Genomic DNA, 24,654 nt, shown 5'->3' on the forward strand with positions numbered 1-24,654 from the left:
AGAAACGAACCAAATGAAAGATATTTATTTCCGATGCTGCCTCCATCGCTGTGCCTGCGTGAATGTGCGCATAGGGCTGGCTTGGCAGAGATGCAAGTTTAACACCCGTGAATAAAATCGGACGTCCAATACATTTACCTCTGGGTGGGAAGACGCCGTTTCCTCCCCACCCAAGGGCTCCTGCGGGTGATGGTTCTTCAGCCCAGCGGGATGGGTTGGCTTTGGGGGCGCAATGCTCTTGAGAGGGGCTTTGCCTCGGGAAAAGAGCAGAGCCCTGGTCCCGCTCTTGGCATCCCACCCACCAAGGAAGGAGCCCCCGAGGGAGACCTTTCAGGCAAAGAAACCAGCAATTCCAGGCAGGTCCTGAAGGCTGGTCCATCAGACTGAGGTGCTCCTTGGGGGGGAGGGAGAGATGCGTTAACTTGGCCGTGCAACCCCCTCTTGGCTTCCTTTCAGCCGACCCTGTGGGTGGGGCAATTCTCCCACCGGGCTGGGCGACGTCTGCGAGTGGAAACCTCCAAGCTCGGAAAACCCTGGTTGAAAAGAGGCATCGAGCCACAGCGCATCCCTGGGCAGCTTTTGCAACCCTTCCCATCGCTTCCGTCTCTCTTAACTCTCGGGCCGTTTAAGGATGGCAACCCATGCCGGGGCGGGGTGGGTGGGGGAAGGAGCGCTGCAGCCATGCATCCCTGCATGCACCCCTGCATGCACGCGCGCACGGCTGCTTTCCAGCAGTTAGAATCCCCCTCCCCACCCCGCCGCACGCTCTCCACGGTGCTGCATGCCAGCAGGCTGCGAAGGCGCATGCGCGGACTCCCGGGCTCCTCGGCAGCCAGGGCGCCTGCGCAAGACGGGGGGGTCTCTCTCTCTCTCTCTCTCTCTCTCTCTCTCTCTCTCTCTCTCTCTCTCTCCCCGGCTGCGCGCACGCCCTCACGTGGGCACGCCGGCCGGGCGGGAGCGCGCCCCCTCCTCCTCCTCCTCTCCCTCCCCCTCCCTCGGCGGGGCCGCCATGTTGGATGGCGCGTGTGGGCGGCGGGTGTCGAAGGCGGCGGCGGCGGCCGCCGGAGCCCGGAGCCCAGCAACGCCCGCCGGCAGCAGGTGGGAGACGGCGAGCAGGGCGGGCGGGGCGGCGCTGGGGCCTGGGGAGGGGGCGGCGCGGGCTGCCCCGGAGGCTCTTTCGGGGGAGGGTCGCTCAGGGGGGTCTCTGGCTCCCCTCTCTGCTCCCCGAGACGCAGCCCCCCCCGTTTGAAAGGACCCCCCCCTCACACGACCCTGGCCTGCCCCGGGGGGTTGGGAGAAGGCGGGGGGAGGGAGGGAGGGAGGGAAGGGGGCTTCCTCTGGCGCCCCCACCCCACCCCACCCATTGGCGGGGGGGTCTCTATGGGTGGGGAGGGGGGTTCCACCCCATGGGGACCACGTGGGGGGGCTTGCTTTTAAGGGTGGGGGGTCTTATTCCGTCTTCCTTTGAGGGCAAAGGGGAAGAAAGGGGTTTATTTTGAAGGGTGGGGGGCCAAAGGAGGGGCCCGTGGGGTCAACCCTGCCTTGGCTAGACCCTCTGACCCCCCCTTCCCCATTTCACCCCCTCCCCCTCTGGGTAAAAGATGCTCCCTGCACAACAAAGACAGCCCCTCCCCACCTTTGGAATGGTTTTGCATTGGGGGGGTTCTAAAGGAGGGGTTGAGCCCCTCCTTATTTTGTAAAACCCCCCCCCCCCTTTTATTTTTTGCTTTCCTTGCTGTTTTCCCCAACTATTCATGGCTGGTGCAGATGGAGGGCCATTCATCAACCTATCCTGATGGGAGGGAGGACATTTCCTTTAAATTCCTTTTTAATTTTTTTTTGGTAGCAAGGAATTTCATGCAGCTTTTCTGCCTTTGATTCGAAGCCAGACCCTCCCCAAAGCTTGTGGCCTTTCCTCAGAATTAGGGTTAGGAGGAAAGCTGCGGCCAGATTGTTCCCCATGAGTGTTGTGGGTTTTTCGTGGGTGTGTCTTGCACTTGGAAGTGGATGGAGCGTCAGTGTGAAAAAGGGACCAAAGTTGTGCGATTACCTAAAATGGAAAGAATTTGGGGGGATGGGGGGTGCAAAAGGGAAGAAGGCCGGGGGGGGGGGTCGGGTTGAGTTATGGAAGCTGCTCTGCATGTCTAGGAGATGTTTGTCTTTATCTGAAAAAACACACACAGGGTGGAGAATGGCCTAAGGTGTGGTGTGGGTGACACAACCGAGATTCCTGAGAGTCTCTGCCTTCTCTTTCCTCCAAATCCGGAATCAGATTTGAAATGCAGACGGCAAAAAGCCCCGTACTTCAGACACGTTGCTGGAATGGTGAATTTGTGCAGTCTTTGGGAGCTGCACTCGGAGTGTGTGTGTACCGGGACTGTATTTTGTGCTGGGTGGATGCGTCTTTGTGAAGGAGTCATTCTGAAAGGATGTGTACCGCAGGTCAGATCCTAACACCCTGAATTTTCTCTGTCCTTTTTTGCTATTTTCATTTGTGGTTATTTTAATTCATGGCAGTGAAGTCTGGTGATGGTGGCTTTCTTTTGTGTCATCCAAGGTTGTTCCAGCAATCCCAGAGCAGTTAGTAGCAGGAAAATAAATTTTCTCCTTCTGCCTTGTCAATTGGAATCAAAATTGTCAGAAAGGAGAGATCTCTTCAGTGATTTTCCAGCTGTTTTTCTATCATTTTCTGTTGCATTGTGCACATCAGCAGATCATAATTTCTTTCTGAATCGTTTGTTCTGTCCTTGGAAACGTTCTGGGTTCTCTACCAAATTATTGAATTTTAAAACACTTTATTAGAAGTCTGTGTAGTTTGGGAGATATTTGAATGTCATATAACTATGAGTTTAACATTTTAATACATAAGGACCTGTAGTGATGAAATTTGGTTTGTTCCCTGTTGTAGAGCAGCGCAATTGAGAAAATGTGTTTATGCCAATATTAAAAAAAGTGGCTGATTGCAATTAAGAGGTAATTTCCAGGGCAGTTTTGGTTATAGAGGCATTGGGTACAGTAACCTTCTTTGACTTGGTGCCTTTTAAGAGTGTTGGAACCAAGTAAAGATGAAATAGTAAATCAGCTCCAAGTGATTTTGTGGAGACACACCTAACTTCTTAGATATGTAGGTTCTGCTGTTCTGGGGTTTATTTTGTTTGATATTTCTTGTGGTCTCCCATCCAAATATTAATTGTGTTCTTCTGGCGCTGCTCAGCCTTTGGAGATTAGCTAAGAATTTCCGCTGATAGTGCTGGAATTTTGTGAGTTGTTGGCCTCTCGTTTCTGGAGGTGTTGTGTTGAAGAAGGCTGGTTGTAAGTTGGACCGGCATGCTGGTACAGAGCTTGTGAAATCTGTGCAATAGGGTTATGATTGGAGTTTCCTTGATTCTCCTTCCCTCCCTTTTTTCCTTAAAAAGAAAGAAAGTCAAATGATTGACTCTAACACGGAGGCTTAGGATAACCTCATTGAACAGGAGCGTGTGCCCTTTTTGTGCACAGAAGTAAGGAGTCTTAATATGCATGAACTGGCTCTACGTCACTGAGAGGTGTTCAGTTGTAACTTGAATCCATGGAAGCTTACCTGGGAGTAAATTATACTGAGATACGTGAGGCATAGTCAGCCAAGCATGAGATTAAATTTATGTAGCTCCTGAACAGCCCCACGGAGAGTGTCAAAATACTTCTGCGGGTAGGAAAGGCTGATTATGTTTAGGGATTGACTCTGCAATGCACACTTCAGGGTTGTTGCAGTGGAAATGTGCGGTGATTATTTTGTCTGGCAGGTGTAGCAGCTTCTACGCTAGGTTAAAATACATTGCAAAAAATCGTGACATTTCGTCGATACGGGTTAGCTGTATTTTATCATTGGAGAAAGGTAAACACATTGCCACATAATTGGAATATATATATATATATCATTAACAGACTTTCTACTCAGAATTAAGCCCCACTGAGTTTGGAGGAGGTAAATTGCCACATAAGCAGTCTTCAGATTCCTTTTATTTGTTCTGATGGTAACAGACATCTTGCAAGTAAGTTTCATGGGGAAGAATAGTGCCATTTGCCAGGGATCAAATAAACCAGTCTAACTACACGACATGAATTTTCAAGTCTTGACTTGAAATAATGAGTATTTTGGTTTGTCTGCAGCTTTCTAGAGTGATATATAACACATGTGATATATATTTATTGGCATACGTACATGCTATATATTACATTTAGTTCCCAGCCAATACGGCCAAAGACCATGTTTGCTATGAACTGTGTATCTTATACTGTATCACATCCAGTCTGGATCTTAGTCACAGGGCTGAGAAGCTAGCTGGCACTTCTGTGCAGGGCTATAAGGCAGCCTGTGTTCTTGCTGTCAATTTCGTTTGAACTCGCTGTTATTTCATTTGCCGTTTAACTTATTCATCTTTTGTTTTTAATTTTTAATTCGTTGCAGCATAAATGTGATACAAATACAATATGGGAAAGCTGTGAGTCTGGTGGTTTGGAGCTTCCCTGGAAGGCATGGAAAGGCTGCCTCTCAGTGACTTAAATAGGTTACCCATGGCGACATCAGGGCTGTGGTGTGAATCCATCAAGCAAACCCTTCCTTATTTGCCACAGTTATTTTTGGTTCCTCTCTTGTTGAGCATAGTAAGAGGGTGTTTTTTTTTAGGAGGCGAACTCAGAGGCCAACATACATAGAAACCTACTGTTGTGTTTGCATAAGATGCAGGATTTCTGCTGCATCATGAAACTATTTTCCTGGGTTCTTTGGAAGCTGATCTGATGAAGATTAGTAATAGTCACCCAGCCCATTAAGGTCACAAAAGGGGCTAGCAAAACTTGGTTTGCTGAATCTGCTCCACAAATCAGTTTGAGAAGTTATGCTCCAAACCAGAGATGCTCAGGGCTTATGACAGCCGGACTAAGAAGGTGTGGAAACATTGGCTTGCAAGCTTGACCAATTCTCTTCCTAGCTGGGAGAGTGAGTCGGTGAGAGCTAAGCACAAGCCTTCCCAAGGCATGAAACAGGCCCTGCCACGTAGGTCATCTTTTCGTCCTGTTGCTCTCCAAGTGACTACAAAGTTGGAGCTGGGCGATAGGCAGGCATTGTTTACAGTGAAAACAGAGCTCTCTGCTTTCCCCAAGCAACCCCCAGTGAAGAGTGTGAGCTGCTTGCAGGAATCAGGGCCGTTTGCGAGGAGAGAGAATTCCAGCTATCCTTCTGCTGCACAGGGCCCTGGGGCATCGTCCCCCCCCCCCCCCCCGGTTCATCCCTGCGTGCTTGAGACCTTGGGAAGATGGAAGGAGCGTCAGTGGAAAAGTACAGAATTCTCGGCCCGTTCCTCACTTCTCCTGAATTTCAGGTTTTAACGCACTTGTCTTAAGCCAGCCTCGCTGAAACAAATGGTTGATGGAAAGTATTTGTTTTCAAAATTGGTTTTTAGTAGCCAGAAAGGATTCCCGTGTTCAAAGGGCCTCTAGTTTCTGCAGCTTCCCTACGTGCTTGGGGGAGGCTTTTATGACTTTTGGAGCAACCTTCATGGCTAGTGGTTGCATTCCTTACGATGAAGAAAAGGAGAAGTGGAAAATGTTTGCTTCTGAAGGTGTTCTTCACGTTTTGACAGATTGTAGTTCCCAGCTTACTTAAGGGATTTAAGTGGAGTTAATTGCATACAGTGTTGCCTGAATCTTCCTTATAATTCCTGCTTTAAAGTTATACTTGGGTTTTGAAAGTTGCTTAACGATGTTCACTGGTCCACGAGGCTGCTGTCCTTTTGCTCTTATTGAGTCAGTCTTTGAGACTGAAAGAGTAAATAATAGCTTCTCTGGGCTATCGTGATTTATGAGGTATAGTCAGCTCTCTGAATCTGCAATTAAAGAATGAACTGTTCTTGCATAAATGAAGCAGAGAACAAGCAAACAAAACTTTCGCTGTTCGGCTGAGTATACAACGATTTTTATCCCCTCGATGCCTCCTTGGTTCAGATGCAGGCAGGTGGAGTATTAAAATTAACTAGTTGATTAAATTGAGTATATAAACTATGCATTTTAGGGGATAAAAGTAAAAAAAAGTATGTCAAACATGTCTATTCCAGGTGTATGTTTAAGGTTTTGTTTGTTTGTGTTTGCTTGCTTGCTTGGCAACATTTGTGTCCTGAATACAGGGACACACTATGGCCTTCATTGAATCAATAATGTTCCAGAGAGCTCTGAACGAAGTTGCCCTTTTTTAAGCCAGTTAGCTACAAAGCAGAGTTGGGTCGGGTACTTTGGAATGTTTTGCAAACACTTCCTGTTTTATTTCAATAAGGCGGAGAGTTTAATATGTCCTAATGCAAGATAGTTGAGCAAGAGATTGTCTGGAGGTTTGGTAACACAGATGTTGTGCTTGCATTGTCCAGATTGTTCACAATAGCATTTAGGGCAAGGGTGTCCAATCTTGGCAACTTTAAGATTTGTGGACTTCAACTCCTGGGGAAATGGCTGGCTGGGGAATTCTGGGAGCTGAAGTCCACAGGTCTTAAAATTGCCAAGGTTGGACATCCTTAATTTAGAGCCTCAGTATGAAGCCTGCAGCTCCCAAATTTCTGCTCAGCCCAGGTTTTTGGCTACACAGCTTGAATGAAACTCAACGTGCTAACACCTCCACTTTCTAAATTCGTTCAGCAGGGTGTCCAGTCATTGTGTAAAGCGTCCCGGTACCGAACTGGCTGTGACAGACTCCCAGCAGCTGCCACTTGTTCTTCCCAGAGGAGCTGTGAGTCCAGGAAAGCCCCCAGGTTGAGCACTTGTCCTCTCTGGGACCAATAGTGAAGAATCTCCCAAACAGCCCCCACCCTCCGTCCTGGCAGGACTGGGTCTCTTCTTCCCTGTCCAGGCCTGAGCAGCCTTCGGATCCTGGATCATGACCTTGGCAGCATCCCCGATGGTCCAAATGCATTTGCCCGCTTGGCTTCTTTCCTCTTGATCCAGAGGGCAGGGCTGCCTTTTTCATTGCAAATAAACGAATGGAAGTAACGTCTCCTGTGACCGCCTGCTATTATTTTCCATCATGCTGACCCTGGAGGATGGGGCAGGGATTAGTCCCAGGTGATTGAGGCCTCTCCCCCAGGAATCCAGGCCTCTTCCAGTTGGGCCCCCCATTCCTCTGGCTGCAGTTTGTGCTCCTGGGGCTGCTGCTTCAGACGCCACTCCTAGTTAATACCCTTTTCTTGGTGTTTCCAATAAGGTGTTTTCATTTTTTTTAAAAAAAAAAAACATTTTAAAATGCATGTGAATTTTGCAAGCCTTATTTTAAAATGAGCAAATTGTAATTTAGCATTTGGGAAATCGTTTCCTGTGGCACATCCCATCTGCCATAAACTTGGCCTCAAACCTGATGGGAAAGGGCTGCCTGAATTGCTAAGTGGCAATTTCTCTGGATTTGTAAGATCCAGAGAAGCGTCAAGTGGGTTTTCTTCTCTGTTTCCGTAGCAGTGTGTAAGGTCTGCAGTGGTCCTACTCTGCACCCCAAGAAATCTCGGCGTGGAAATTTGATTTTATTCTCTCTGTGTTTGTGCCTGTAATCTACCTTCCCCAGCCTTATGTTGAATTGCAACTCCATTAATCTCCAGACAGTATGTTGGTGTTTATCTACTTGACTCTTTGTCGTACTGTTAAGAGGAAGCCCACATTGGGCAATGCAGAGATATTAGCATAATTTCAGGGTTGGAATCGTTTGAGGGCTTCTTCACATATCTACAGCTCTCTGCTCTCTCCATTCCTTGAATAGCAATGTGTTTGTGTGTTTTAATCTCAGAAATACTTGGTTGACTTGTTGCTCCTCATGAATCAGATTTCCTGTTTTCCTCCTCCTCCTCCTCCTCCCTTCTCAATGATTTCTGCTGATGGTTCAACAGGATCTCTTCTGGCTTTTGTTTCAAAAGCACCCAATTGTGTAACGCGCCTTGAAGTACGCAACGTCGAAAGGCACATGACGAAATCATCCTGTTGGAGGAAGGCAGGTCCGCTGATGGGGGATGGGCACGCCTGAGCTCCTTGGGCCATGATGGGACGGCAGATGAGGTTCCTCAGGAATCCGAGCTACATAAACTTGGCCAATAATCCCTGTTCTCCCATAGCTTTTCTAGAGAAAAATTCTGCTGAAAGCATCTTAGTCTCTTTGGTAAACTAACTGTAAAGTTGCAGAATCAATCTCAGCGTTAGGATCAGATTCACCAATTCTCGGCTTAAGCTTTCAAGTTCTAGAAGCCCTGCAGTGATTAGAGGAGAACGCAGAAGAAGGAAAAAAATGAAATGAAATAAAAAACACACAAACCAGCCTTACCTTCAAGTGAGACAATCCTATTAAAGTTAACTTTTAAAAGAGGACCCGGTCACCACGGTCTCTTGGCCTAGGCAGCTAAGCGTGTTCCCTGAATGAAGAAAAGGGAGATGGAGACTTCAGGACAATTGTCACCCTGGCATGAAGAAAACTAGTTTGCGTGCTTTAGAGAAATGACACCGGTTCCCTCTTCTTCCTTCCTGAAAGACATTTTACGTTCTGAATCTCAGCTTGATTCTTTTTTTTTTTTTTTTCCCTGCAGAGCTTTATGTTTAGACAGTTGGAAGGCAAGGAAATTCCTGGGACTCTTCCAGGGCTCCTTGCTGTCCTGTTGATACGCTTTTCCTTTTTTTAAACTAAGGCAGGAAAGATCTGAGGTGTGTTCTTTTGCATATGGACTTTTATGCCTAATGCCCAGTTTTATTGCATCTGTTAACTGTCTGCCGTGTATGTTTGCCCCTGATAGAATGAAAGATGGGATTCTTTTCCTGTTCAGCTCTGGAAACAAATCTTTTGATCTCCCCCCCTCCCCCCCTTTTAAATGCAACCTCTTTGCCGTATTGGTGTCTGGTGATTTGTGACTTCTAACTCAAGTCTCTCATGAAAGATTTGAGCAATGGGGGTAAGGAAAGCCCAGTTCTTTTCCTCCCCCCTGAGGTGTCACGAAAAAGAGGCCATTTAGAATTGAAGGGCGGGGGGGGGGAGGAGAGTTGAGGCTTCCTTCCTGTATCTGGAGGAGACATTGGGGGGGGGGGGCGGTCCTCTCTTGCTCCTTTTGTACCACCGGAAATAGTTGGATTCCAGAGCTGCAGGGGGTCCCCTGGCTTCTCTTTGAAATCTGGAGGGGTTTAATTCCAAGTCAACAGATGGGCCATCCGGTGCTTCCCCCTCTCCCCCACCCCCAAAGTGGGATTAGACCTGGAACAAGAAACATTTCTGGCATGTTTTACATTTTCCGTAGAAGAATGCAGGAACTTGTTCTGGCTGTTGCTTTCAATTGGCTTTTTTAAAAAAAACAACCTGTGGCTACTTAAATGCCTTTTATTATCCTGCAAACTCAGAGCTTTCCTATAGTATCAATAAATTGTGATTTACTTTCCTTACCCACAGAGTATTAAGATATGAATCTCCTTTTGCCCTATGCTCTAATAAGCAGGTAAGTAACTCAGGGGTGTCCAACCTTGGCCTCTACTTGTGGACTTCAAATCCCAGAATTCCCCAGCCAGCCGTTGAAGTTGAAGTCCGCAGCTCTTAAAGTTGTCAAATTGGTTGGACACCCCTGGGGTAACTTGAGTTAACCCTCAGGATTAAAGTTATGATAAAACACTGTTTCCTGCTCTTTGTTTTGGAGTTTTGAATGCTGAATTGTACCCTGTTTCCCCTAAAATAAGACCTCCCCTGATAATAAGCCCAATCGGGCTTTTGAGCGCATGCACTAAAATAAGCCCCCCCCCCCTGAAAATGTTTAAACGCACGCGCAGCCGGTCCCCGCCATTTCTTCTGGTTTCCTCCACGTGTCCCAAAATAATAAGACCCCCCCGAAAATAAGGCCAAGCGTTTATTTCAGGGTTCAAAAAAAATAATAAGAGACGGGGTCTTATTTTCGGGGAAACACGGGTAGTAATCTGGCTGTTGCGGAAAACTATAAACACTTATTACTTCTCCGTACATGGGCTCTCTGTATATACATTTATGAGTATGAAAAGACTTAATGAAAAGAAAGGCCTTGTCTCTAAAATTGGGGAGCCCTAAGCTCTATCGTGACTTTGGAAAGTTACGCATGACAAGACCCGCTTAGGATTTGGAAACCACAAGTTAGAATTTCTGAAGTCAGTGGTGGATCACTTACTTCTATAAAGAAAACTACCTTAGTTGCTCCTTTAATGACAGAGCCTAGATGGTGTTAGAAATGAGGGTTATGGCCGTTGGGGATCACAACTATTGTGAGCATCTAAAGCTGCTTCTGAGATTGTAAAACGCTTTGGCCAAGGACAGAGCTAAATACAAGCTCCCATTTGCCATAAGGTGGTTTTGGGAAGAATTTAGCTTCTAATCTGCACATGCTTCACCCCACCCTCAGCCCCCCCCCCCTTCACTGCTCCTAGCCCTGCCTTCCGTCTGAGTCCCAGGCTCCGTTGTTCCGAAGGCCAGAAAAGGCAAGTGCTTTTGAGGTGTGACACAGTGGCTGCATCAACCATATCAGGAGGCCTAATTGCAGATACGGCTTCGCATTCTGGGATTTTCACCAAGCAGCAGCCACATAAAGTTTAATTTTGATTCGTGCTGCAGTTGCAACTTCAGGGCCCTGTGGAGACCCCGTTTCTGCTGAGTTTTCACTTTTCCTGGGCGATTCATCAGTAAAGTAATAATCCGCCAGGGCCTCTTTAAAGAAGGCTAATTCCCTGCTAATGTAAAGCTTTGCTTTTAATGAAAGCAATTTGTCATGTACTTTCTATATTTACCAAATGATCTATCTTACCTTTTCTGCCTTGCCCGATGGCCACTTGACAGACGTCCTGCCGTCTTGACGGAAGAAGATCAGAGGAGGGTAGAAAGACCCTCGCCCCAGCCAGCGGCCCAGCAGCTGGTGCCCTTGCGTATACCTCTGCGTGCCAGGGTTCTCGGCCCTAGGATGACTTCCCTGTGGGGTCTGGGATTTGGGGAGCTAGCCAGAGTGTGTGACGCAGAGCAACAGATGGCCCTACCTGGAGGAGAGGAAATGATTTCAACAGAAGTTGCTTCAAGCCGGTGGCGCCATCTTGTCTGTAGCCATAGCTCAGTTCTCCCCCTGGTCCTTTTATCTGGCAATCCGAGCTGTTCACAGGGTTTTTATCTGGGTCTGGGATGCCTGACCGAGAGCTCTTGAAAGGCCGCTGCTTGCATGTGGCTGCCTAGCTGCAAGGATGTTGCTCTAAATGGGGTTTGGAGTCTCTTTCAGGAGCAGTCTTGGCTGCTGGGTCTGGAGGTGATTTAGTTAGCTAGGTGCCGCTGAGGCGAGCTCAGGTCCTGTGAGCAAATGGACGGTTCCTTCTGTCACGTCAGGAAGGCAGGTCACGTCACAGACAGATGGGATGCCGGAGTTGGATTGGGCCATCTTTCAAAAGGCAAGAAAGCCATTGCCATGGTTACTAATGGGATTTCCCCTCCTTTTTAGGTCAAGCTCCCCAGTTCCTTTCGTACCTTTGATGAGGAGAGGAAATGACTTTATCAGACACTGCTCCAAGTCAGATGATCTTGCTCCGTCTTCCTGTCCGAGGGATTCGCGGAGGGGGAAACGCCGTGGCGGCCAATCCCTGAGGACTTTCGGGAGGAATCTGCCTTGACGGAGGAGCAGGAGATAAAAATGACAACTTCGTCGATCAGGCGGCAAATGAAAAACATTGTGAACAATTATTCGGAGGCCGAAATTAAAGTCCGGGAAGCAACTTCCAATGACCCCTGGGGCCCCTCCAGCTCCTTAATGACCGAAATTGCAGACCTGACTTACAATGTGGTGGCCTTCTCCGAAATCATGAGCATGATCTGGAAACGGCTGAACGACCACGGCAAGAACTGGAGGCACGTTTACAAGGCTTTAACCCTTTTGGATTACCTGATCAAAACTGGGTCGGAGCGGGTGGCCCAGCAGTGCAAGGAGAACATCTTTGCCATCCAGACTTTGAAAGATTTCCAGTACATTGACCGGGATGGGAAAGACCAGGGCATCAACGTGCGCGAGAAGTCCAAGCAGTTGGTCTCCCTGCTGAAGGACGATGAGCGGCTCAAGACGGAGAGGGCCCAGGCCTTAAAGACCAAAGAACGCATGGCTCAGGTGGCCACCGGAGTGGGGAGCAATCAGATCTCCTTTGGCAGAGGCTCCAGCCAGCCTAACCTGTCCACCAGCTACTCTGAGCAAGAGTACGGCAAATCTGGAGGCTCTCCAGCTTCCTACCATGGGTGTAAGTGCACGTCGTGGGCTTTGGGGTTCTTCCACACTCTGTGCCTCTTCCAGTTGGTGGGTGGATAAATAGAAATGTGGGTCTCTGAACCAGCTACAGGGACCTGGTGTGTGGCCCTTGCTTGGCCGGTGCTTCCACTTTAAAGGACGTTCTCATTTGGAGGTTCTCCGGAACAGGATGACAGCCCTGAGGTGGGATTGGAAATAGTTCTCCCATCCTTCCCTTCCTGCAGGGGTTCCATCCCACTTAGTTATAATTTTGAGTCTTGTTCTCTCGAAGAGAATTTTGTTGCATCTTTAAAGACTGAGAAATGTGTCATTGAACTGTTACAGCTGCAAGGTTGTACTACAAGAAGGCTCAGGCAGCTAAAATATCCTCTGGGAAGTTGTTCATTTCTCGTCTCGGGGAACCTGACCTGAAGGGCTGCTCAGAGTTGACCTGTGGGAATTTTGTGGAAGAGCAGACCTCGGTTTTTGACTTCCTTATAGTTTGGGAATCCGAAGGTTTCTGGAAGCAGCCACAAAGCAGGTCTCGGGGTGTCAGCGCTGGATCTACTCAGTGCCATCTTGCGCAAACATCTGGGTTAATGATCAGGCGCTTTGTAGCAGGATAACAAAGGATCCCTTCATGGGTTACAAGGAAACGGTTTAGGCTGGATCATTGGGAGACGAGGCTTTCACTGCAACGCTGGGATGCTTCGCAAGTTTAAGAAATTTCAGGGTTGGCCGGGATGGTGATTGAGCTGTCATTAATGGCCTCCTAATGACATCAGGGATTTAAATGTGGAGTGAAAGAGGGAAATAGGTCGCTTCAATTTGCAGGCACAGTTTTATAAAATTTAACGGCAGCTTCCCCGGGGAAGTCAGCGCATCTTAATCTGAAATTCTGCTGTGACTTTAAATCCCTGAGAAAATTTAAGCATGCCTCAAAAGCAACTTGCAGTTAGCTGAATGTGGAAACTAAGGGAGGTGAGCTGTCCTAACCAGATTTACTCAGGTCAGCCATGCTGAATTCTGAGGGTTTTGCTCTCTCTCCTCGGTGTGCATGGAATGGTCATGATCAAGTCTTCCTGGTCTGGATCCAGGGAAGGATTAACATTTCACTTTGTTTGACTTTGCGCCCAAACGAATGTTTCCTGGACCGAAGCAGGCCTGGGAAGCTTCCTGTTACTGTCCTGTACTTATTAGGAGAGGAAGCAACATACCAGGGAGATCGTAGTTTTGGGGCAATATTTCTTTACGTAGAGACCTTGGATTGTCTAGTTTGCCCTTCTAGCTTTACTTACAGAAGATGTCTTGGAGTGAACCCTGGGAATTTCTGTACATTATTCTGTACATTATTCCAGGGAATAATGGCATACAGTGGGGTGCATGTCAGCATAGCAGACCATTTCCAGCCATAAGAGCCTCACATGTTGTTGCAACTTGCTAGTGCCACCTGATGGGGCTTCATGCCTGCATCCTTTGCTGCCTTAGAGGGACAGCAGTTTTGTGTTTAGGGTGAGGCCAGTTCAGGGTCTGCCTTCAAGAGAGTCGGCCTCAATCTTGAAAGAGTCTGGCCTCCGGGTTCTTACCTAATCAGACCCCCTTGGCACCCCGCCTGACTTTCAGATTGCTCTCTATGTGCAGCCGGTTAAATGGGAAACCTCAGCCTGCCCATCCTCTGATCCTTTTGGGGATAGTTCAAATTAGAGTGGACAACCATTTTTGCAGTCCCCTCCTCCCACCCCCAAATATCTGTGGCTGTAAATCTCATGTTTAATTTTCCTCAGCCGGATTTCAGTTTTATCAGTCTTCAGCTGGCTCTTCTTTGGCAGTTTGCAATTCTGGGTTATCTGTTTTTTACTGAAAGGATGGTTGTTTTGCGTTGTAGTCTGTCTGCCTGGGGCCCTTGCCATTAAAAGGTAGATGAGAGGAACCGTGGTTGTGGAAAGGTAGCTGAGCCTGGGAGGACAGCTGAGGTGGAGAAGAGGAGGTTTCAGCAGCAGAGCTGCTCAGAGAGAGCCAAGCTTGTGCCTGTTTCCCCCTCCAGCTACATCACCGAGAGTGTCTTCAGAACTGGAGCAGGCCCGGCCTCAGACCAGCGGGGAAGAGGAACTCCAGCTGCAGCTGGCTTTGGCCATGAGCAGAGAGGTGGCAGAACAGGTTGGTTTCTCCCAGAGCGACAGCATCACCTGGTACACTTTGGGTTGATCTGCTGTCTACCCCAGAAAGGTGAAACGAGGAAAAGGCCTGAGAAGAGCACAGGTAGGAACCTGTTGAACTACAGCTCTCGGCTCCTTCCCCTTCTAGTTTTGGTTGGTCGGATTAGCAGGGGGTAGGTTCTGCAACCTTGCAGGGGCCCTGTCGGCGCCGCCCCAATTTCCCTATTAACTGAAAATCGCTCCTGAAAACCTGCCTCCCAGCTTGGCTGTCATGGTTAAGCAAGGAGCTGACGATCCGTGGCAGCGTATGACAGCTGTTAGGAGTTACGCATGATCAAAGGAAAGCTGCAGAATCACCCCGTTGGACACTCTGGAGCTATCAGTCAAATCCTGAAGCAAAACCTTTGCAGGTCCACGATCAGGTCTTAACAGGGGCTTCTAAAACATTACATTGATGAGTATGGAAAATTCGGAATCTCCGAGGCAGCCACGCCTCTGCAGACGACGTGAAGCAGGAGTGGAAAATGGGCATTTTAGCTTCTTCTACATCAGGGCTCTCCAAACTTGTCAACTTTAAGACTTGTGGACTTCTGGGAGTCGAAATTCTCAAGTCTTAAAGTTGACAAGTTTGGAGACTCCTGTGCAGTTGTAGCTGAAGAGGTAACGAGGCTGTTACCTGTTCTGCAATCTGGCTGGAAGTGTTGGCTGTAGTCTAGACCAGGAAACTCAGGAAAACGACACGAAAAAAGTGTCAGCAAAGCCCTTCCCTGTCACGCCAAGGGAAGGGCACGGATGAGTCCCCGAGCTCGACTTGCGGCTTTCCTTGAGCCGTCGTGGGACCCTGTTTTAAACTTCTCCCCCCTCCCCCTTTCTGCAGGAAGAGCGCCTGCGCCGCGGCGACGATTTGAGGTTACAGATGGCGTTGGAAGAAAGTCGCAGAGATACTGTCAAATTTCCCAAAAAGAAGGAGGTAGGCGGTTTCCTTCGCAGAGAATTCTCAGAGCTCCCTGGGTGGGTGGGACAGATGAGAAACGGAGCCAGCATTGCGACTTTTGAGTATTTATGTGTGCGTGGAAGACAAGAGGGTTTATCATAAGGCATCTCTTCCGTCCTGGGATAAAAAGCCCAAGCGATCAGCTGAGGGCACCTGAAAGAGTGAAATGGTGCATTGTTTTTGTTCGTTGCGCTCCTGTCTTTCCTTTTTGAAAAAGATGATTTGTGGGTCCTGTAAAATGTTTGTACCCTGCTAAAAATGACCTTTTTCAGCAGCATGCAGCTTTGCTGGACCTCATGGATGCGCTGCCTTCTTCCGCCACCCCTGCCCCCAAAGGAGAGTCCAGGAAGCCCCCAGCTGCAGTCAAGAAAGCCGACCCTTGGGGGGGCCCTCCAGCCAGCACTGCCACCTCCGATCCATGGCAATCGTTCGGTAAGAGCCAGGCAAAGGGGTCTTTCACTGCCCTCTCCCACACAGCCCGTGCAAGTCCCTGAAAGGTTTTCCTTTGTAGTTTGGCATCTTTGGGAAGGTAAGGATTTTTGGGAACATTTTATTCTTAAACCTAGGGAGATGCCATCCATCCCCTGTCCTAAGGTTCAAGGAAACAGGCTTGCAGCTGCGACGCCTTGCGGGCTTTCAACGTTGACTGATTCGATTCATTGATAACAGGCCCTTGTTTCAGCTTGCCAGCTCCTTGGCTCCCTCGGAGGGTGGTGAAGGAATCAGATTTATGTATCTGGATGCCGCTGAAAAGGGTGGCTCAAAACAGAACAGAGGCCTTTAAGTCTCGCTTAGCTGGACCGGTTTTTCAATGGCATTCAATAAGCGCCTTCTCAGAAGAGGGTCTTGTCCTCCAGGGCTGCCATTGCTGCGTCTGCCCGCTTTTGTCATCCGATTCATGAAAGAGCAACTTGTTTGGGAAGCTTCCACTTACGGCAGCCCCGGGCAATTAGCATTTCTTGCATGGAATTGTTGATAAATTTGCAGGAAATGGAGGCAGCGGGGAAGAGATTAGCTGCTTTCTGTGGAAAGCTCTGCGGCCTTTCCTATCTTCTGGACATAGTGACTGGGAGCCTGCACCTGTTTGTAAATCTGAATCAACATTTTAATAGTTGTGTGTGTGTGTGTGTGTGTTTTCAGCAGGCTTCCTTTAAACAGATACGCCAAAACACAACCAACCAACTGAATTTGGGTTCTCATTTTTTAAATCAATGCGCTGAGAAGATGGGATGTGCAGGGACTTGCTATTTTAATTTTGTCACTTAATCATGCTATGCCGATCAAGAAAGAATCTAAGTTTTTTAAAAGAATAATTAAAAACTCCTGCTAGAATCTAGTTTAGAACGAATGAGTTATGGTAATATGCATGGGAGGGCAGCAAGTAGGTCCAGCTAAGTGGATGCTAAGTGTTTGAGAAGACCGAGAAGGGGTCTTCATGTCTCATTGTTTAACTTCAGCAGAAGCAACAAGATTGCTTTGCCCTGTTTGAAATCCCACGTTCGGAATGTAGGATTTCTCTTGTGAAAAATGCTCCACAAATTTTGGTTTAGGGTTCTAAACGTCGTGTGTTTGCGATTCGCATCTGGTCCTGTTGGTGAGTTAGGATTAGGGTTAAATAGATAAACCCCTCAGAATTGAAGTTGCCCTCTCGTTAGTCACACGTCGACTGTCGGATTTAGGTCTGACTTTGCTGTGAAGCTTCAGGGCTTGTACATCCTTTGCTGCAGGTGCCAAACCAGCCACCTCTGTCGATCCGTGGGGAGCCCCTGCGATCTCCTCAGCTGCCCAGCCTCTCCCAAAGAGTGCCGATCCTTGGGCTCCTTCCCAGCCATCGTCCGTGGCAACAAAGGCAGCCGTGGACCCCTGGGGACCAGCACCAGTAAACAAGCCAATTTCTGCTTCTGGTAAGTAGGATGCCCACTTTCTGTATCTTTTGGAGGAACCTGTTTTATCGGTGACTAGGTCTAAGGCATCTTCTCTGGCGTGTGGGTGAGAGAGAAATGGCTGGAAGTGGGACAGAATGATCTTCATACAGATGCAGTGCTTAGAAAGACCACAGCCCGGCTCAAGTGATGGGAATGTTTTTTTTAAAAAAAGTGAAAGATGATCACTGTCTCCCTTCAGCAAAGGAGAAGCTTTTGTTTTATCCTCCAGACATTCCCTGGACAGACGACTTCCTCATTTTGGGGAGTTTTCCTAGGACACGGGCATTCCTGTGTCAGGAATCCTATCAGTTCCTCCATTCTTAAGGCTACTTGGTAGCTTGGTCTGTTTCTTGAAAGAAATCCACTTTAATCTGTCTCAGGAGCCTGAGAGGCTCATATGCTGGGAATTCACTCCTGAATTCTTGGGTGGGCTGAAGGGACACAGCAGAGGCGTCCTGATGAAGCAAAGTAGGTTAGGGCAGGGGTCTCCAACCTCGGCAACTTTAAGGCTTGTGGATTTAAACTCCTAGAATTACTCAGCAGCATAGTGTAACTGTCCACTAGATCAGGTCTCTTCAAACTTGGCAACTTTAAGATTTGTGGATTTCAGCTCCCAGAATTCCTCAGCCAGCTATTCTGGCAGTTGAAGCCCACAAACGCTAAAGTTGCTGAGGGTGGAGACCCCTGGATTAGGGCATCCTGCAGGGGCCAAGAGCTGGTGGCTCAGCCAAACACGGAAAGGCCCAGATCCCAGCCTCTCCAGTCAGGGTGGCCAAGATTCTGGGGTGGAGTTTTGCAGCTGGGTGAAACCGGTTATCTTGTCCTCCACTAATGAGAGAGAGAGAGTTAACACCTTGATTGGGAGGTGCTAGCGGAAACAGTATTTTTCTAGGATTATGGAGGAAGAGTCCTGGCTGTGGTGGCAACATTCTTTTTTTGCATTGCAGGTAGCAAATCTTTCGACCTCTTCAGCAATTTGAACGGGACGATTAAAGACGACTTTTCTGAATTCGACACCCTTCGATCGTCTAACAAGCAAGGTATCTTTGAAACGGACACCATAGTTGGGGGCTGAAAAAAAGGGCTTGAACAGCTGGTAGGAAAATGCTGCTGAATGATCTTGATAGCCTTCCCCAAATTAAGAGAAAAAAAGGGAGAACATGACTCCTGTGAACATTTAGGTAAACGAAGTCGTTTATGACAACAGGGCGGCATTCTCCGTGTCAGTGCTTGATGTTTGAGTCCGACTCGGGTTTCAGATTTGAAGAAGCAAGAATGAGTAAAGCAACCACCTAATGTTTAAGGAAAAATGCCTGGCATAATAGGGAATGTGTCCTTTTGAGAGAGATCTTTTTCAAGAGCCGCATTTTCCTTTCCCGCGATTCAGGTTCTGCTTTGTCGGCCCAGAACAGTGGGACCACCAGCCCTGACTTCTCAGACTGCCAGCCAGCCAGCTTCTCCTCCAGTAAACAGAGCGCCGCTCGGAAAACCCCCGAGTCTTTCTTGGGCTCCAATGCTGCTTTGGTGAATCTGGACTCCTTGGTATCCAAGCCCCCCCAGCCAGCACCATCCCTCAACCCTTTCTTGGCTGCAGGTACGTCTTTGCACTTCTTGTTTCTTTGAGAGCGGAATGGCCGAAGGGGGAAAACGGGCACGTTAATGAATCTTGCTCCCTTGAAGGTGGACAGTCTGCGTTAATGTTATTTGAGTCAGTGCAGCAACTGATTTCACCACGAGCCTATAGGTAGCTGCGTTTTTAGGGAAATAAACGTTTTGCATGGCAGGGAACAGGACCCAAAAACACAAGGTGGGTTCTTGGGGAGTCAGTTGAACAACGTTAAGATGTGTGGACTTCAACTCCCAGAATTCCCCAGCTTTGAGAAGTTGCTGAGGTTTCTCAACACTGCTCTAGAGTCTCTGCTCAGTGGAGGTTTGTGGGGGGGGGGAGATTGCCTGGGAGGAAAGGTTGGGGTGACTAGACAGTGAGAGGACCGTGGTGCCATGTTTCATTTCCATCTAGACCAGGGGTCTCCAACCTTGGCCACGTTGAGCCTGGTGGACTTCAACTTCCAGGCATAAAGTGGGCATGGTTGGAGACCCCTGGCCTAGACAAGAGTCTCTCAGTTGGGCTACTGGTTAGCTACCAGCACTGGAATCTGAATTCTGTGGTGCTGCAGACCCTCCTCCGCCTCCGCCCCCCCATGTCTTCTGTAGACCCCACTGCTCTCATTCCTGGCCAATGGGCATTGCCTGACCCATCGGTAGGGCCCCTACCTCTGGGCCTTGCATTGAAGGTGTCCCTGCATTGAATGATGCCTTTGTTGCAACTTTGTGCTTGTGTAGCTGTTTGCTGTCAGACTGGAAACCGTGGAAGTCGGACTGACTCTTCCCTCCCCTCTTCTCTGCTCCCAGGATCCTCGTCATCGTCGTCGACTTCTCCTTCTCCAGCCACAGTCAACCCCTTCCAAGTGAATCAGCCGCAACCCCTCACTCTCAATCAGATGCGGGCCAGCCCCATCCTCGGGGGCAGCCTGCCTTTCAATGCTGCGCCAGGGCCGGAACCGGGGCCCCTTCCTTCTGTGGCTCCCGTGGCCCTGGCCCCCTTGCCAGCCGCGGGCCCTGTGACCTCTCTAACCAGGATGGGCCCGGGAGTGAGTGTGGGCGTGATGGGGTCCGTGGCACAGCCTCTCCATCACCCGGGGATGCCCCCCTCGGTCTCTCAGCCGGCCAATGCCACTAACCCTTTCCTCCTCTAAAGGAAGCCTGGAGCGTGAAGCCTCCCTGGGAAAGGCGGGCAGGACATCTGAGGTTGGCTTGGGCTGAACCGCGAGCGCCGGAGATGGGGGTGGCTAGGCTGGTGGGCTGCTGTAGCCTTCTGTGGGAGCTCCTGGTGCCCTCGGCCATTCGCCGAGATGTGCCCTTTTGCCCCAGATGGTCCTTTTTGTTTGGGTTCTCGGCAGCCTTGCAGAAACGCTTTGGCGTTTGTCACCAAAGTCCGTTTCTGCTCCCTCCCCTTCCTCCTTTTTGTTAATCATTTCAAGACTTTGCCATCTGAAAGAGCCCCCTGTGTTGTTTTGTAGACCATCAGCTGCGCTCAAAAGTGCCGCGGCCTGAGCCAGCCAGATCCCGTGCTTGTAAAAACACACCTGAGACTCAAAGAGTGCTAGTGAACATGTTTGCACATAACCACCTGCTCCTCTAGACTGTTTGGTTCACCCATAGTCCTTACCAGTCTTGGCAAAAGAGGTATCTGGCCTTTGTGTTCTGTATATCCTTGCACACTAAAATGTCGAGCAAAACTGTGCCTCCCTTTTGTCGTCCCCCCCCCACACCGCTGAGAATCAGGCAGGGAGGGCCGGGCGAGCTCATCCACAGGAGGAGAACCGAAGCAAGCTCTGTGAAGTCCCGCAAAGTTTTTGTGAAACCCCGCAAGTGTGCTGTTTTGTATGCAGTGTTGAATTTCTACAACTTAACACGGACTGCCCACGACTTCCGTCTGAATGACTGGCATGCTGCCCTGGTGTTGAGGGCTGGTTTTGGCTCTGTGCTTTCTGATGGTGACTTCATTTGGAAATTAGTTACACGTGCTCTTTTCGTTTGACTTGCAACGCGGGGCTTTCAAAAAAGCATAGGGTGGGGAATACCGAGGTAATACTGGGGGGACTCGGGAACTGATTTGGGGGTGACCTTTTGTTATTATGCAGTAATCCTTGTATACTTTTGCACTTTTAAGGATAGGGCCGTTTTGGATTTGAGTTCGCCAGGTGAGCGTTCTGTTTTCACTCTTGCTAATTTTTATAATGTTCTTATTTAACAGTCGATAGTTTTGATAGATTCATCAGGTTTAGTGGAAAAATTAAGATACTGTCTTTCTTTTCCAATTCTCTTCTTTTTTTGATTTAACGTTTCTTATTTATATATAAATATTTTAGCTCTTGGTTTTCATAAAGAGAATTTTAAAGGGAATATCGACAAACCTTCTGCTTTTGAACAAAGACATTTGTATTGGAAAAAACAATGGAATAGCTCGTGTAACATGAATTTTGAGAGGGATATGGCTAAGGTGACATTGAAAAAGGAAAACACTACAGTTGCCTTTCAGTTTCCCCCTTTTATGAATACATCTCTCCACTTTGTGTAAAAAAAAAAAAACCTCCTGGAAGCCTTTGAGAGGTTGAAGATCATGGAAAATAAATGACTTCTCTCTTGTAATACTTTCAGCAACTTAAAAAACAAAACATTGCTGTATGAATGTTACTTTTAATTAACTAAACTCTTCTAACTAAAGAATGCACTCCATGGTGTTACTTGGCTCTGTTTACAATCTTCTCCGAAAAGTAAACTTTTGATTCTTTTGGCTCATTTTTCCCCCCCACTAAGACATACTCAGGTTTAAGTAGTTAATAACTGTTTGAAAATTCTTTTTCTTTTGAAATGGCAACTGCAAGAAAGCACGCATAAACACGTGTGTGTGCTTACATACAGATGTTCTCAAAAGCTGGATGAGGTCTCTTGATGCTGGAGACTGGCTGTGTGCACGAGGGACAGCTGTTGGGTGGCTTTTAATAATTTATCCTTTAGAAGCAACATCCGTGCCACGAAGCCTCTTTTGGGTGAGCGGACTGTGCCGCTGGGGGTCATGGTAAAAAAGCTGTTGGGTGGCTTGAAAGAGGCAAGAGGGGTCCTTTGCTGGTGACCTTGAAGGAAGATATGATAATCCACAATACCAAAGTGACAGGCAGACATTGTGCAGTTAATATAGACAAGCAACAGCTTTCCAATTGCCAGCTGCCTCCACTTCTCGTTTTGTTTCCTTTACCTTGTTGCACAGTTGTTGTGTTTGATTCCTCACAACAGGTCATTTCACTCTGAGTAGCCATGAACACCCTAGAGTGGCCTTCTCCACCCAGGTCTTCTTGCAGCTTCTGCTCTTGCCTTGTGTGGCCAGCATGGTCTTTAGAGTCCCTGCAGAATTCCTGCTTTGAAAAACTGATTTAATTTTATCCAAGTGGGAAAAACAGCTCCTTCTATGGAGCTAACCCAGGTACAGTATGCTAAATAAGTATTTTGTCCGCAGTCCACAGGAAAGTTGTTGTCTGATTTTTTTTTTCTTACGTAGCCAAGGTTTTAAACGGCTTAAACATGCCACCTTTCTGGTGTTGCTTTCCTTCCAATTAACGTACACTAACAACATTATTAACTGTCCCTTCTCCTCACTTCCTATCCCGCCTTCCTTAAAGTGACCTAAACTTCAGAATGCTCCTAAAGAGGCTTTCCAGTTTTTTAAAAAATCTCCTTAATTCAAGGAAAGCAATCATACCCTCCCTATTTCTTTCATCTCCAGCTATTTTCTAACGCCTGTTTTGTATGGAGTATGGTTGAAATATCTAGCCTGACTTGGTTTCTGCAGCAGAATCTGTAGGGAAACATTTTAGAACGACTTTCTAAACCATTGGGAACGGGCTATTTTGGATACGTGGTGTCAAATTTTTTATTTTCTCTACGGCTGTCATTTATCATTTGTACCATTGTATCATATAATGTTCCCTTATGGCAGAAGCGTAATGGTCACTCAGCCGTAGAAAGGTGGGGCATGTCAGGATTCAGTGTCTTGTCAGAATTAAACACATATTGCTCATATATTTCCAGACTGTCGTGACTTTTCAAACACTAGCTGAGATGTTCCCTCCTCCGGCAAAGGCTTATGGGTGTTTTTTAAAAAATAAATAAATACCTTTGTGCCATTGGCATGCATGACCCTTGATGGGTTCCCCCAATAGACTTCCAGTCCTGAAGGGTCGTGCATAGGGGAGCTGGCTGAGAATTATGGTCCTTGCAGTCCAGTATATCTGGAAGACACTAATTTGGGGCAGGAGGGATGACGATTTAAAGGCATTGGTGGATGTCACCATCCTTCTGAAGGATGGTGCCCCTCTTCCCTGGTGGCCCTGATGACCCAGGGAGATTTCTCCCTGTCCTTTGCCACTTTGGCTGATGTGCCCCTGGCCTTCCGGATGGAAGTTGGTCAGCTTGGATGTGAGGATTCTGGTTTTGTTCAGCATCTAGATTCCTGGGTGAAGTTTTCCTAAGAAAACTCTGTTCTGAGCACTTGATGGACTGGGATGTCACAGCCAAAGTTTGCGAGAGCTGCACCCTATTTCGCCGGAGGGCAGAAGAGCCTAGCACCAATCAGCTCCAGCCCTGCTTAGACATTTTGGGTTTTTTGGAGGCCAACCAAAAATCAGCTAGATGCTGCTTACTGCCAAAGCCCCCAAGAGAAGGACAGAAAAGGGTGGCGGGGAATGTGGTTGTTCTGATCCTTTGAATAACGGGTCTGCCTGCTCTCCCCCTGCAAAATTAGTTTTGCAGGGTTTAAAAAAAAAAAACCAAGCATGAACCAAACTGTTGATCAAGCCATCTGTTCCTAAACCTGACATAGCAGCAGCCAATGTGCCCCCCCCCCCCCCCCCCAGTTCTGGCTCTTCCTGTTCTCCCAGCAGAACATTTCATCACTTGTCCTTCTAGATTTGCACACAGCTCGTTTTGGGAATGTGCTTTATGCACTTCTGTGATAGTTCTTCCAATCTCGTGATAATTCTGCCTCCAATTTAACTCTTCATCCGTTCAGACAGCAAATGGAGCCTTTGATCAGGCAGCTGGCCTGCTCTTCCTTAAGTGGGAAACGTACTTCCATCTCATCTGCAACCAATGAAGGAGCAATTAGATTAACGTTCTGGCTTTCAGCAAAGCAATTTTCTTTACTTTGGAAAGCTCAGTCGGCAGACATCACCCTCAGAGTCCCAATTCTGTTCCTTAATCTGCTGGTGACCTAGCTGGCCCAGATCTTTCCATCATTTTGTGGGGTGGTGACATGTTGGTTAGTGCTAGAAAAACATGTTAAGTCCTCAAAAGACCTGGCAGAAGCTTAGACAATATCAAGGAGCAAGTCATGGGAGAGACCACCTCAGTCTGAAGTCATGGACTGGAGCCAATTTGGAAGTGGCTATGCTTTAGTCTCCATTTCATTTCATGTCCAGGAAAAACGTGGCATTTGAACAGGATCTCTGCAACTCCTTTGCTTTCTCTGCTAGTCCACATAGGAGCCCTTCTGTGGCTCACTCACAAGTGTGTCTGGTCAGCCCCTTGGCCCATCCTGGATTACCAGCTGCTTCAAATCCTGCTCTTGCTCCCATGCCAGGGATGCCAGGAGAATGGCTCCTTTGAAGGTTTAATTCACGAGACCTCAAGTGTGGAGGATGTTCTGGCATTCCAGAGCTCTTCAGCCAGCCAAAGCTATGACTCCTCTTCTCTGGGTCCCTCCCTGGCATTTTGCA

The 24,654-nt window shown here is 48.1% G+C and overlaps 1 protein-coding gene across 3 annotated transcripts; it reads left to right on the top strand.

Moving 5' to 3' along the window:
- Positions 1–776: 776 nt before the first annotated feature.
- Positions 777–22,962, top strand: EPN2 (epsin 2). Of its 3 annotated transcripts, none has more exons than XM_060684042.2 (9): positions 777–1,098; positions 11,475–12,258; positions 14,290–14,402; positions 15,279–15,371; positions 15,671–15,827; positions 17,123–17,299; positions 18,268–18,360; positions 18,708–18,914; positions 19,733–22,962. In XM_060684042.2, exons 2-9 carry the CDS (start codon positions 11,664–11,666, stop codon positions 20,074–20,076), a joined length of 1,779 nt encoding a protein of 592 aa, XP_060540025.1. In that variant the 5' UTR covers positions 777–1,098; positions 11,475–11,663; the 3' UTR covers positions 20,077–22,962. The 3 variants fall into 3 exon arrangements, with proteins under 3 accessions (XP_060540025.1, XP_034297385.1, XP_087734622.1); XM_034441494.3 differs by having other exon boundaries at positions 828–1,098; positions 15,668–15,827; XM_087878496.1 differs by lacking the exon at positions 777–1,098 and adding an exon at positions 2,259–2,442.
- The last annotated feature ends 1,692 nt before the right edge of the window (positions 22,963–24,654 follow it).

Source organism: Pantherophis guttatus, chromosome 14 (genome assembly GCF_059756535.1).
Source record: "Pantherophis guttatus breed Tessera chromosome 14, ASM5975653v1, whole genome shotgun sequence".
Classification (NCBI taxonomy): Eukaryota; Metazoa; Chordata; class Lepidosauria; order Squamata; family Colubridae; genus Pantherophis; species Pantherophis guttatus.

Coding starts and splice junctions, on each gene's coding strand:
- EPN2 (XM_034441494.3), top strand. CDS start 11,664: ATGACAACTTCGTCGATCAGGCGGCAAATGAAAAACATTGTGAACAAT. Junction 18,361..18,707: donor TCGATCGTCTAACAAGCAAG/GTATCTTTGAAA, acceptor CCCGCGATTCAG/GTTCTGCTTTGTCGGCCCAG. Junction 18,915..19,732: donor CAACCCTTTCTTGGCTGCAG/GTACGTCTTTGC, acceptor CTCTGCTCCCAG/GATCCTCGTCATCGTCGTCG.